Below are 14,444 nucleotides of genomic sequence, written 5' to 3' on the forward strand. Positions count from 1 at the left end.
GGCCACTTTGGAATGGAATGGGGAAAAGGAAACAAGGAATCATTGTGGGCTAATTCTGCAAGGAAGCTGTATGTACACATTACATCAGAAATGGACAAAAGGCAATATTCTGTTACTGGATTGCAGTCCCAGTAGGCCTAGTCAACATAGCCAATGGCAAGGAAAACTAGTAGCTGCAAGTGTGGGTAGCCATAATTTGTTCACCCTTGATGAAGATCCCTACTGTCGCCACCTGGGCAAAGGATATAAAAGGCTGTTGCTGATACGAAAGGGCCCTCAGTTTCACTCTCTGCTTCACACATTCCCATGCTATTTCCTAAAATGGTGGGCATGCCCAATTTCAGATTCTTGCCCTTATAGTTGAGAAGACTCTTGCAAAAGAGCAGAAAGTGTCTAGTCAATACTCATTCCTTGTGACAGTAGATAGTCTAACAAATTGGAAATTCCTAAAGGCCAACATCCTAAGCAGTGTAACATTCCCCATCTTCTATTACAACCTTGCATTTCTAGAAAGCAATGACCCCAAAAGCAGGCTCTCTACAATAGCCTCCAAAGCAAACTAAGAAAAAAATTAAGAAAATGTTACAAAGACACTGGCTTCAATCCCTTTCACAAAAAGAACATCCCTTTTTATGAAAGTCCTTCTTTTACAAAATGGTGATCAATCCACATGATGTTGCAGATGCTGCTCACAGGAAAGGGAGCTCTCTGTACAGATTCTCATGTTGTTCTGGAGGATCTTTGTATTCTCCAGACTGGATTGGAGGTAGGTATGTACAGAAGAAGCTAGAACTGGGGGAACAATTCCTCTGTAATCCATTCTATGAATGGGAGATTCCATGAGAAATCTGTAGCAGAATCTCTGTACCCAATGAATAGACTTTAATTCAGTTACTTTTCAATTGTATTACTCATTACCTTCTTGGGTCATTTTAGCTAGCTCTGGAACTTCAACATAGAAGTTTTTCCTGTATGTCTCATATTCAATCTTTCCATGATCCACTGGTTCCAGCAATTTCCTATGTTTGGTCTGATAACCAGTCAATGCAGTCTGAAGATCAACTTCTTCCTCTTCAGAGGAATACTGTTCAATTACAAAATCATGAAGTTCAACATTAACAGAATGTAATGTTCACACAGAATCAGCCTTCTGTTGAGCACAAGTATCTCACCTTGAATGCTAGACTATGAATTACAATCACTTAGTGTTAAACTAAACAGCCTTAATGTGGCTTGTCTCTTTGCTTGTTTTCAGGAAAATATTAGTGAAGGATGTAGCAATATACCATCTTCTCCCAACTGGTGCCTTTCATATTATTTGGACTGTAACTCCTACCAGCCACAGTGTGAGAGATAATGGGAATTCAAGTTAAGTTTCCAGAACTACTGACTATACTGCCCAACAATGTAACATTCCTTTCACTCCATTTTCACATTCTGAAAAAAATAATCTATATAAAATGTATTATAAAATATAAGCATACACAAATTGCACTTAATTTTCACAGCTTCAAAACCAACATTTTAATTATTCTTACAAACTGGGCATCCTAATACTATTAAGAGTACTTGCCACAGTTAAAAGTATTTTCTACCATATGGCCTTTTCAAGTGGGATTTTAGTTGCTGAAACAAATAATGTAATGCATTTTAATTACCTCCATTGCATCTTGATCATTCACCATGAGTTCTCCTTTTTTCTTTTCTGTTTCTGGAGATGCTTTTTTGGTTTTCACCACAGTTACTACTTTAGTAACTGTTGGGCCAGATTTCTTTAAAAAAATTATCATAATGGTTAGAAACTGTACAGAACCTAGGTTTGTCTAATACAATTCCATTTAACCAATGATATGAATCATCCTTCCACACAACTCTATATAACACTAATTTCAATCCAATGTTTTTCAGAATTCATGTAAATTCCTAATTTAAAGACTGAACAGCAATAAAAGTGATTTACCTTTTCACTTCCACCTCCACCTTTGACACTTCGCATATTAAATTTCTTGACCTCTTCTTTTACTTCTTCCATATATGCATCTAATGGATCTAACTCTTCATCTTCAATCTCATTACCTTCCTTTTCCCCTTCTGCAGTTTCTTCATCATCATCTAATTGAAACAGAAAACTTTTTTAGTCATGTTTAAAGCATTTTGGAATACAGTCAGCTATGGGCATATAAATCAGACATTCACAGATAAGTTAATTAAAATGTTTCTGTAAGATTAACGACTGTAAAAACACTGTCCAAGAATTTTCTACATAATCTCATTAACTGTATTCGGAAGCTCCTACTAAATACAAATATTTATTTGTTTACATCTTGCTTGCAAACTACTGCTAACGCATCATGGGAATTTCACAACTTTCTATAGTTTAGAAGTTTATCTAGTTTATTCAGTTCAAGTCCTCTTCCATTCAGCCAATCCTAAAGCAACACAAACCAAACATAGCAAACTACCACAAGCTTCCACTAAATCATTCACTTAGCTTACATCTCTGGAAAGGCAAGCTTCCCCACCTTTTCTACAATTCATTATCTTCTCCATTTTGATACACTTGCATTTCCAAAGTCACAACTTCAGCAAAGCTCTGGCACAGAAAAGACTGGTCCTTCTGATTTACCTTCTTTGAATCTCTGTCCCACAACCTTGTGTAGGGGTGTAGTCCAACATCAAAACCTTGGCTATAATTTTTCTTCCCACTTTCTCTCCAGAACTTAAAAACTTAGTATATATGAAACAGAGGGTTATAGAACCTTCTATATCCACTCTGGGACACATCAAACAACATACAAAGCCAATTTTTCCCCACAATAAATTAAACATGAAGTTAATACCATCATCATCTTCTAAGCTCCACTTCTTCCCCTGTTTCATCTCTTCAATTTCTTTCTTCAGTTCTCCTATGTTTTCCATAGCTTTCTTGCGTTGTTCTTCTCTCCACTTCTCTACTCTTTCTTTTCGTTTTCTCATTTCCTCTTCTAGCTTGTTCTGATCAAAATTCTATGAGAGAAAAAAAAAAGCTTTCAAATGAAATGTGATTTTTTTTTCAAAAGTTGGTTGCAGAACCAACCTTTGCCATGCCAAAGCAAGTACACCAAAACATGGTTACTTGGTACATCGGACATCATCTTAGGACACCTGAGCTTCCCTCCTGACTGGAAAAGAACAGCAAAGACATACTGCAAGCATTTTGTTACACGCTGCAGTCTCTTTTCAGAAAAAAGAGTAAACACACGCCGTGGCCCCATTCCGGCCAAAAATGGAGTGGATAAGATCCATTCTTTTTTTGGCCAAGGAAAAGCAGGATCTGTCAACCCCACTGCAGCCCAATGGCAGCTTCGTTACGCTCCAGCAGCGTGGAGCCTGAAAACACCATGCTGTCAGAGCATCATGAGGCTGCCCATGTCTGGGAAACTTCAAGCCAGCTCCTAGGCATCATCTCAGCATGTGACATGTAAACGCCACACACCAATGACACCTGGAAACAGGCTTTTTTCGCCCGTCTGTTCGGGTCCTCAGTGAACTGTATGAAGATTTCAGAAACAATTAATTATGTCTGTTATTCAACAGTTAAGCTTTACAATGGTACTAGATATACATTTACAGCTAGACATACGTTTACATCTTTATCCTTTTCTTCTTCCTTGTCCTCTTTCTCTTTTTTCTTTTCTTTGTTAACTTCCACACCTTCTACCTTTTCTTTAGAGCGTGATCTGAAAGGAAGCATTAAGAGTTGTGTATGAGTGACAAAGCACTTCAACTTGCCTTGTGTGGCAAAAGTGGAGCAACAGGAACTATCATGCTATTAAATACAGGCTTTGATCTGCCACAACGTTGAATGATGGTTTAGCATTATCTGAATGAGCTGAGCTTCAAGCTCATTAGCTCCTCATTCTTCTGGCACAATTACAAAAGACCAGAAATGATCAGTTCCATTTTTAATCAACTGCAGTTAAAACATTTCTAAGTTATGCAAATTACAATTAGTCTTTCATTTCACAGAAAAAAATGTGAAATGTTGAGCCTGTGAGGATTCTCCGTGTACTCTGCAAACAAGTATTCCCCCCACCTTTTCCACTGAGTGGATGGCATACATTGTCCCTAAGGAAGTTGACAGAGTAATTCATGTGTGCCAGTGAGAAGGAGGAAGGATTATTTATTTAATTATTTCACTCATACCCCACCTTTCTCCCAAAATGGGATTCGAAACAGCTTACAATATTTTAGAAAAACAAAGAACATCTAAAACATTTATTACAAAAGTTTAAAGAGAATTAAGTATCAGTGTTATTAAAAAATGGTTAAAACAGTTAAAACATATTTATAACATACAAAGAGTTTCATTAAAATTAAAAAAAAATTAAAATTACATCACACCATGTTACATACACACACACAGAGGCACACACAGACACACCACAACTCTATAATTAATATTCAGAGGGCCTGTCTAAATAATAATGAGAAGAGAGGGGAGGCTAAATGGATCTCTCGTGGAAGGGAGTTCCAAAGCCTGAGAGCAGCCATGGAAAGGGGTATCTCATGAGCCCTCATCAACTGTGCCTGGGAAACTGTTGGCACTGTGAGAAAGCCCTCTTCTGCAGATATTAACACACATTCTGGCTTATATAAGGAGATATGGTCTTTCAGATAGTCTGTACCCAAGCAGTGTAGGGCTTTAAAGATTAAGCTTCAAAAACCACATTCCATATGCCCTTAATGTCTTAATGCCAGTTAAAGAAAATAGGATACATCATGCTACTGTTGCCTCTTTGGATTGTAACTCTAATCAACCTGCAAATGTTATCACAAAACTTGCATTCAACTTTCTGGACTCGATTTTGTTCTTCTCCGGATGACAGAACACTTACTGCAAATCTCATTTCCAGAACACTTAAGAATAATACTCTAATAGTTCCAGTGTTTTTTTCCCCACACCTCCTTTAAGGTAGGGATTTTTTTTCAAATCAACTTAAAAAATGAATTCCTTTTTTACTAAGCGATTTAGCACTTGCTTTAGAAGTATTAGGATTCTCTAAGGAATCACTTGATGGCTGAAATAAATGTTCAAAAACACACACCTTTCTTCTGCCACAATCTAAAAAGAGTTGGCTTCAACATGAAAGCAATTTATCATATTTATTATGGATTTTTATTATTCCCACCTCTTCTCCCACAAAACACACACTAACCCATAGTAATAAACGTAGAAATCATTTTGGTTAGTAAAATCCATGGAACTATTTTAACAAAAACCATATGCTTGTCTTGAGTGAGTGAATTTATTTTACTTAACTTTTCAAACATGACTGTTGTGACTTTAAAATAAAGTTGATAAAACAACCTAGTCAGATAGGTATTTCAGTTATTGTTGCATATTTTAACTATATAAACTGATTGCATGCTGTCTAATACTTTATATTAAAACCACCTGTTTTTAATTTTCAGAAAAGAGATTTACAGAATAAATGGGATACATTGAGTCTCAATCAAACTAGGGACAGCACTCCAGAAGTCTCACTGGAAGTTTTAAAGGTTAGTTTTAGTTTCTGAAAGGCCAGAGAATGAGTGTCATTTTCCTGCAAGCTCCTAACAAAGCAGTAGACAAACCCAGAACAGAGCAGTGTGATCAATCTATGCCTAGGTAACATATAAATTACATTTCTAGTCCTGTGTTAGCTCTTCAATGTACAACCTTAGATCTCAAATAGAAAAATTAAATCTATCTCCCCTACAGCACTGTTTTTACAAATAAACCTGATATGGGTTCTTACTAAGATAGTTGGTTACATAAGTCTTTGATCTACTTGGCTCTTAGTTGACTCTCTGAAGTGCATGTTTATATATGTGGCAAAAGAATGCAGGAAGGAAAAAGATGGCTTTTCATGGCCAAGAATGAAAGTAACACTGGCAAAGGGGAAAAGCCCCATCAAGGTACTTGTGGTGGATCCAGTCTACTTTATCAACTGATGGTAGAGGGGCTGATGCCAAGGATATATCCTTACGTGAACCTTCCTAGTGAAGAATGCAAAGGAAGGAGTCAATCCCTGCATGAGGCAAAGGCATTGGTGTACATGAGGGTGAGTCAAGCTGATACATATATGTCCTCACTCTCTTCTGTCTGTGTGATTCTTGCAGCAGGAGCTGCCTGACAGGCCTTAACAGCCATCACCCATACAAGGAAATAACGGTAGCAGTTTTCATTCAGTTGCATGCAACTGGCAGAGTGAAAAGCCCCATCAAGGTGCTTGTGGTGGATCCAGTATACTTTATCAAATGATGGTAAAGTGGTTGAGGCCAAGGACATAACCCAAGGATTCATATACCAGGGATTCACCATTTATTCCCTCACTTCCAACCACACAGCTGCAGCTAAGCCTTCTCTCTCCTCCTCCTGCAAATCCTGCTTCTCTCACATTCTAGCACAGAGCTAGTCAAAGAGTGTTTGTAGGGTGCAGTCAGAAGCACGAAGAGATTTCTGGACAAGGTTTGTTGGTGGAGACTTTGGGCTGGGGAAGCACTAACATACTTATGCTCACACAAGGAGGTATCAGGTGCCTCTTTATGCAAGTTGTTAAAAAGTCCAGCTACCTGAAGAACTGGGGGCTATATGAACATAATGCCCCAACTGAATTCAGGTCCATATACTGTATATTATTCCCCAGTAATGTAATTTATTTTTAAAAAGAGTTTCCTATCTGTGTAGTTGTCATTCAAGTCTTTAATATTCCCATGGTGATTTCCAATTCATCTATTTAGGCTTTCTTAGAGTTCTGCCTAGCTGTGGAAGAGTTTTACAGACTTAAAAATTATACAAAAATAATTTCTATATAAAATATGGAACTATATTTTGGTTTCTCAGTTATCAGGAAAATTTACAATTCTGCATTTCTGGAATGTTTCCAACCATGCTATCTGCACCACTACTGTATAATCAAACAACATTTAGGTAACATTTTAGGAATGTGTCATTGTTACCTTTTTCTGGGTGTAGTCAACTGAACTACTAACAACAAGAATGAAAACAGATGTAAAGAGATGGCTGAAAAAAACACACTTACATTTTCAATAAATTTATGAATGTTAGATCCGTTCTGTTTATGTGTACATTTAATTAATCATTTTCTACATTAAATTTACTATGTCTTCCAGAATAAAATGAATGTTTACTTTTTACAGCAACATGACATAAATATGAGTATTCTATTGGAGTACTTAGATAATATAAAAGGCATTAGTATGTTAGATACCTGTCTTCCACTTTCTTGTTCTTGCCAGGGCTGGAAGATCGAGACCGTCTCCCTCGGCTTCGGCTTCTAGATCTTCTTCTCTCTCGACTACGTGAGCGTCGCCTCTCTCTGCTCCGTTCCCTCTCTCTACTTCTTGAGCGCCTATACAGAAGAACACTTTGAGTATTACTTTAAATAAAATCTTTTTCTGGTTTGAAGAAATATCATTAATCAAAAGAGTATGTAGGAAATACAGTGTGCCCTTGGCTTACACGGGGGAATCCATACCGGACCCCCCATCCATGTAAGGCAAATTCCGCATATGGTCAAGGCCCATTGAAAATAATGGGGTTCATGCACGTGGCATGGTGTGCGCACCATGGGTGCGCATGCCATTTCCTCTTCCATCGTGTGGCTTTCAGTGTAAGCTGAAAGCCTATAATCACTTCAGTAGAAGTCTATAAGAAAAAGGTGTTCCCCAATGGAATAAATATTAAGATCAATTATTACATCTCGTCAAAAACTTGAAACACTAACTCAGGACACTATAAGCCCATATTTTTCAGTAACAGGCAACATCTGTTATCAGATACAATATAGCACAAAGCATACATTAAGAATTTCCTGCTTACCTTACACGCTTTCTGTCACGAGATCGGGATCTCCTTTTATCCCTGCTTCGTGACCTCTCACGCCTGCGATCTCTTTCCCTACTTCTAGAACGTCTATCATCTCCACGTTTCACTCTTTTGTCAGATGGAGAACGACTCCGTGAACGACTACCAGAGCGCCCCCGTGAAGAGGAGCGCTTTCGATAATGCCTGTGGTGGTATGACAACAAAATTGTATGCAACACAGAAAAACAGAGTGTGAAGTTGTCACTGAGTTTGTTTTCAAATAACACAACATTTTAATAGTGTTTTAAAAGGATTTATCTATAATTAACTGTAGAATTAGCTTGGCTGATATTCAGTGCCACTACAAAGCCTTTGCCCCTGTAGTTAATTTAAGACAAGGTGCTGAAGTTGTTTGGTTGTTGTACTAGGACAAAGGAGGCTGAGATTAAATCCTCACTCAAACATGAAACTTGCTGGGGCAATTGTTTTCTCATAGATTCAACTATGCTACAGGTTGCTTCAACCATGAATAGGAAGGCATATGCTACTCTGAACTTCTTGGAGGAAGACCAGGCTTACTACATAATAAATTAACTAAATAAAGCAGTTACAATATATAATTCATGATTTGTCAGAGAAATGACAATGGAATTTGGGTGTTTTCAACCCCTATTACTTTTTAATTTGAAGTATTTTCTACCCGGTGGAAGCATGGCTCAAGGCAAAGCAGCATAACAACAATGGGGGAAAGCAACTGAAGATGTGATGGTGCAAGTGACAAAAGACCAAAGCAAATTATGATTACCAAACATTATCTAAATTAGCATGAACAATCAAGTTCATTAATATACAAAACACATGTCATTCAATACCCAAATAAAGGCCACTGCAACTGAAAAATTTAGCCAAAGTTAGTAAGCACAACACACAAAGAAATCCCATTTGGGGTGAAAGCAGGGATATAAATAAATAAGTGAAGGGACGAAATAACATTGCATCCTTTTTTATATTTGCCCAAAACCTTTCCTGAAGAAACTGAAAATATTGACAAACAGAGGTCTGTTGTTTTGTAGTTTCACAGAAAACTGGCCACTTTTGATACAGTAAGCTTTCTTTGTTATAATTGCACTTCACCTTGAGCATGGAACCACCACAGAGTGCTGAAAATTGAAACCATTAAAAAACCCAGTGATCATCTAAACTGGACCTCATACAAATATACTGAAAGAGGTAGAAACCATTTGAGTAAAGCAATCGCTCACACAGTACATTTATACTTAGAAATTTGTGAGATCAAAAACTATTATTTTAAATAGATTAACTCACTGTTTTTGTTTGGACAACTGTTGCTTTGTTGATCTAAGAAAATGAGAGAGATAGGTAAGTGAGGTGGTACCTTCTACCAAATCAGCTTCTGATACCAGCATGAAACTTTTCAAACCTTGCTGGAAACAAATGGGCCATGTTCATGACATGCAATGCTGGGATTTCCCTGTATATTATAAAATCATGTTTATTATGCAAACTATTACTGGTTTATTATGGAAATACCTAAACAGTGCACCATGCCAATCAAAGTTTTGTTTTTAACTACTGTACTGGCTTAATGTGGGAATTCCTTTGCTTTGAGGCCAGGCTCCACCTAGGGGGGAAAAACCCACCAAATTGTATAAACTGTGTCAGAAGTACCCAAGGAGACAACAGATCTAACAGCTGAGATTGTTTTATAATCCGTCACGAATATCAAATCAAAAAATACATACACTGTTCATTACGCAAAAACAGGACATATATGTATTTTTACTTCTATTCCACTTCAGCATATATACAAGCTGAGAAATAATCACCTGGTTGTATGCATTTTAAGGTGAAGTGGAGTTTTAAAAACATTTATTGTTCACACAGAAGATAGAGCATGTGTTTTAAATTCAGCTTTGCATGTACACCTATAAGAAACAAACAAAAAAGGGGGGGGGGAAATTGTAATATTCAGCCCATTTTTAAGTGGGCATGGCTCAGATCTTTGCCTCTCAAAAAACTAATCTGGGGCACAGGAAAATATACTGGGGGCATAACAAACAAAAAGGTATCACTATGAAATCTCCAAAATCACTGTAAAGATTTTCTCCACAGGAACAAGTATGGAACAGCCATTGTGTTAGATCCAGATTTAGGAGCAACTTCCTTTGACCGACAGTAACTGATTATCTCCTCTGACACATACACATCCATCCTACACAAGACATCAAGTGATTCAGATGAATGGCATAGGTTGCGGCATAATAAGAGACCCCTGAAAATTTAGCAAACGTATACAATACACACAAACAGATATAAATCTGGATCCAGCCCATGGAGCACCAGCCATGGCTCCTTCCAAGGTCGCTAAAATGAGTACCCAGATTGTTGGGGGCAATTACCTTACAGTTGTAAACTGCTCAGAGACTGCTTAGTTCAGTATGAAGCAGTATATAAACAAAGCTGCTATTGCTATGGCTTTTTTTAGTTAGAATTAGCTGCAGCTGAAAATCCATGTTTGTATCCAATATTGATTAATAATAGCAACCAATCTATCTCTACAGTGTAAAATAATGACACACTTAAGTTTACAAGAAAAGAAAATTTGAAGCTGCCCTTGTAATGTTTTCTGTACTTTAAACTTGAAGCTAATGTGCACAACCAAGTTCATTAAAAATACTTTAAGATTAGTTTCCAACCTGGCAACAGTTTGGGAAACTTGAATAAATAATCATTCCTTCTTATTTATGGATAATTATGATATACTAATAATACATAACCATAGAAGTCAGGCAAACAAATCTACAAGTCTAATCTGCTAAACTAGGGTGCATAGGAACCATGTGGCATTTAGTGATTACAGGTTGAGTCTCCCTTATCTGAAATGCCTGGGACCTGAAGTGTTTTGGAGGAGGGGTGTTGCTAAACATGAAATTAATATATGTTCCTTATGCCTGAAGGCAATTGTATACAATTCTTAAAAATAATTTTGTGCATGAAACAAGGTTTGTGTACATCCAGCCATCAAAAAGCAAAGGTGTCACTATCTCAGCCATCCATGTGGACAATTTTGTTCTTTAACATTTTGGATTTCAGAATTCTGGATAAGGGAGACTTAATCTATACTGACAACTGACCTGCAACTCCCAGCATTCCCCACCACTGGATACGCTATCTAGGACTAACACAAGTTGCCATCCAACTTCTGGAGGGCCACGTGATTCCTACCTCTGTGCTAGACAAATGCTGGAAATGAACGTACAGAGCAACTCATGTCAGAATATGTGGGAAGCAACAGGAAATTCAAAAATGTCAAATAGATCACATAAAATTTATCACAGCTGGTTTCTGAATTTGCATTCCAGTTATATTACATTACATTTGTGTACAAGTGCTGAAGTACATCCATGATACCAATCTGTGCTTCTTTGAAGGTGTTGCATCTGAGGGGAAATAGGATGTCCCTTCCTCAACTTTGGCTGCATCTGCAATGCACAAATAATGCATTTTGACAGCACTTTAACTGCCATGGCTCAATGCTAAGGAATTCTGGAAATGGTCATTTGCTGTGGCACCAGATCTCTATGTCAGAGAAGGCTAAATGTCTCACAAAACTACAAATCCCTGAGGGAATCAAGCAAGTGGAAAGGTCAGAGTAAGTGAACGAAGCGGAGGAAGAGGAAAGAGAAAGGAAGGGGGAAGACTAGGTAGAAGGAGGAAAGAAGGAGAGTCAGATGAATTGAAGAAGAGAAGGGAGAAAGAGAGAAAGAGAAAATAAAGGGAAAGAATCAAAGGAAGATGAATAGAGAAGATGGTGAAGAGCTGAAGATAGTTTTTAGTTTTAGATGTGTAGTAAGTAATTGTTTGAGATTGTACATGTAATGCTGATTTGCCATGTTATGTATATGTATAATAAGCTAATAAACATATTTTTTTAAATGCTGCAAATCCCATAATCCCATAGCATTGAGCTATAGCGGTTAAATCGGTGTCAACTGGTGGATTATTTCTGCAGGGCGATGCAGCCCTTAGGAACACTCTGAGCTACTGGAGCAGTGTGGTTTGTGAACCGGGGCGCTTGACTGCTGGGATGCAGCCACTTGCAGGCAAGAAAGACACACCTGCTTTCTAAAGGCATAAACCTTGGCATCTCTGACCGCCTGAGACTATTTTCCCATTAGCTCATTCTGATGACTGCCAGTTTGTGGAGAAAGTAGGTTTAGACATGGAGGTGGGGGGGGGGGGAGTTCTTCGTTGGCGGAGGATCCCCTGAATCTCCCAAGGAGAACCAGAAAGAAACAAGAGGAAGAAGCAGGTGTGGAAAACTGTCTCCCTCCCCAATTCTATTTAGTGGGTTAAACTGCCACCGGCGTTGATGTTTTAATTAACAGGTGGCATAGTGGTGTGAGTGTTGGACTAGCCACATTACCACACTATGCTTTTATAGTGCTGCTATTCCACTTTAACTGCCCTGGCTGCCTCCTGTTGCAGTCTGGGGTCTCTGGCTAAATGAGAATACTAAATGCCCTTTTGTTAAACTGCAAATCCCAGAATGCAACAGGAGGCAGCCAGGGCAGTTAAAGTGGAATAGCAGCACTATAAGAGTGTACTGGGGTCATCTAGTCAAATTCTGGAGAGCAGGGCTTGATTCCCAGCTTGGCCATGAGACCCCCTGGGTGACTTTGGGCAAGTCACGCTCTCTCAGCCTCCTCAGGGGAAGGCAAGGGCAAACCTCCTCTGAACAAATCTTGCCACGAAAGACCTGTCACAGGGTTGCCATAAGTCAGGAACGACTCAAAGGCACACAATGACGACCATGACAGCAACGGATGAATGGTAAAAGGCTTCCACTAAATCCATGCATAGACATAGATATCTATTCTATCCAGGGGGATAGAAGACAGCTCTTTCAGCTCAGTTTACCTTAACTTTTAACTAAACTCTCTGACTACTGTTTCATGATTTGGGGGAGGGCTGGGATTTGGGAACTTTTTTATTCTTATGATACACTTTATTATTATGTTTTGTTATGTAATCCGCCTGGATTTCTTTGGGAAAAGGCGGAATATGATTACATTAAATATTATTGTTATTATGATTAATGTTATTCTAGACTTTACTTACACTGTTGATCATTTTACATTGTTAGTGTTCCCTTCTTACTTGTCGTTTTATGATCGGGAGGGAGGGAGGGAGGGGGGTCACTGGGGAGTGTGAGGTTTTACTGCCATCTGTACTTCAGCCTCGCCCCTGTTCTTGTAATCCGCCTCGATTCCTTCGGGAAAAGGCGGGACATAAATACCCCTTGGTCCTGATCAAGATGGAGGACGTTTCCTCCTGGGCAGGAGGCTGAAGTGGAGGACGTGCCCTGCTCGCCCTGCAGCCGGGGGTTTAGCCCCAGAGCCAGCCAGCCGCCCCCTTCCCTCTCACCTGGACTCCCGACCCATGGCGGCCCCTCAGGAAACAGCGGCCTCCGCGCTCGCCCTTAAGCCCTGGAAGCGACGAGGCCAACAGCGGCCATTTCCTAAGGAGAGAATAAACCGGAAGTGAGCCGCCTACGCGGAACCGGAAGCAGGAAATGAAGGCGGTACCATCGACGCCGCCGCCGCCACAGCGCTTCCGGAACCAAAGTACCAGCGGCCCCTGGCGGCCGGAGGAGCGAACTGCAGCCCATGTCCCTGTCCATCCTTGTGCATCCTGACGACCAGGCAATGATTGCAGCGCCATCTCCTCCTCTTCCTCCTCCTGGACAGCTGCAAGCCTGGATGCACGCCCTGCTCCTCCTCCTTGTCCCGAGGCTCCGAAGGGATGCTTGTGGCTGTGCAGTGCTTTGAGGGTTGTGCTATGACTCTGGAGACTCTTCTGTTCCCCATTCTCTTCTGGAAACCCAGGTCACATACTCCCAGCCTCCTCAGGGGAATAGTAACAATCATCTGAAGAGGCCAGAGGCCGGAGAGGCTGGACAAACGTCAGGAAGAAACTCTTCTAGAACATGGCCACAGAGCCCCCCAAAAACCCACAAAAAACCATGGATGCCGGCCATGAAAGCCTTCGACTTCACTCCTTTAGATGCATCCAAATACCATTTGCCCGGCAAGACTAGTGTGTGTGTGTGTGTGTGTGTGTGTGTGTGTAGTTACTACTGAACTGCTTGAGGGGCTTCCCAACTGGTTGGAAGCAAATCCTGGACTACATGGGCCCAGAAAGCCCTGTCATAAGTTCACCTTAGGGTTGCCATAAGTAGGAAATGACTTGAAGGCAAGCAACATCACCACCACACAAGACAGTCTTTCTTATGTAGGGGATCCATTGAAATCTATAGACAAGAGGTCTTTCAATATTAGGAATGACAAAAGCATGGAATCCCCAGAGTCATGGACAGAAGCAAATGTTACTGTCAAGTATGTGAGTGCAATAAGAGAAGACAGCTCTTGTTTTTAGTGAGCTTTTTGGGCTATGTGGCCTTGTTCTGGAAGAGTTTATTCCTGACATTTTGCCAGCATCTGTGGTCGGCATCTTCAGAGAATGCTGGCATGGGATAGTGTGTGTGTGTGTGTGTGTGTGTACACATACA

The 14,444-nt window shown here is 39.7% G+C and overlaps 1 protein-coding gene across 3 annotated transcripts in view; it reads right to left on the bottom strand.

Annotated features, from left to right (window-relative positions):
- DDX46 (DEAD-box helicase 46) overlaps window positions 1-13,432 on the bottom strand; it is a 46,829-nt gene extending 33,397 nt beyond the window's left edge. For 2 of the 3 annotated variants that reach the window (XM_042449623.1, XM_042449622.1), the window contains exons 1-9: window positions 13,301-13,432; window positions 9,179-9,211; window positions 7,868-8,056; window positions 7,257-7,397; window positions 3,623-3,719; window positions 2,841-3,006; window positions 1,961-2,112; window positions 1,659-1,772; window positions 919-1,084 (exon numbers count right to left, since the gene is read on the bottom strand). In XM_042449623.1, the coding sequence (XP_042305557.1) occupies window positions 919-1,084; window positions 1,659-1,772; window positions 1,961-2,112; window positions 2,841-3,006; window positions 3,623-3,719; window positions 7,257-7,397; window positions 7,868-8,056; window positions 9,179-9,211; window positions 13,301-13,317 (1,075 nt within the window). In that variant the 5' untranslated portion in view covers window positions 13,318-13,432. The remainder of the gene's footprint in view (window positions 1-918; window positions 1,085-1,658; window positions 1,773-1,960; window positions 2,113-2,840; window positions 3,007-3,622; window positions 3,720-7,256; window positions 7,398-7,867; window positions 8,057-9,178; window positions 9,212-13,300) is intronic. The other variant, XM_042449624.1, reaches the window with a different exon arrangement.
- Between the last annotated feature and the right edge of the window lie 1,012 nt (window positions 13,433-14,444).

The sequence above is a fragment of the Sceloporus undulatus genome, chromosome 2 (assembly GCF_019175285.1).
Source record: "Sceloporus undulatus isolate JIND9_A2432 ecotype Alabama chromosome 2, SceUnd_v1.1, whole genome shotgun sequence".
NCBI lineage: Eukaryota > Metazoa > Chordata > Lepidosauria > Squamata > Phrynosomatidae > Sceloporus > Sceloporus undulatus.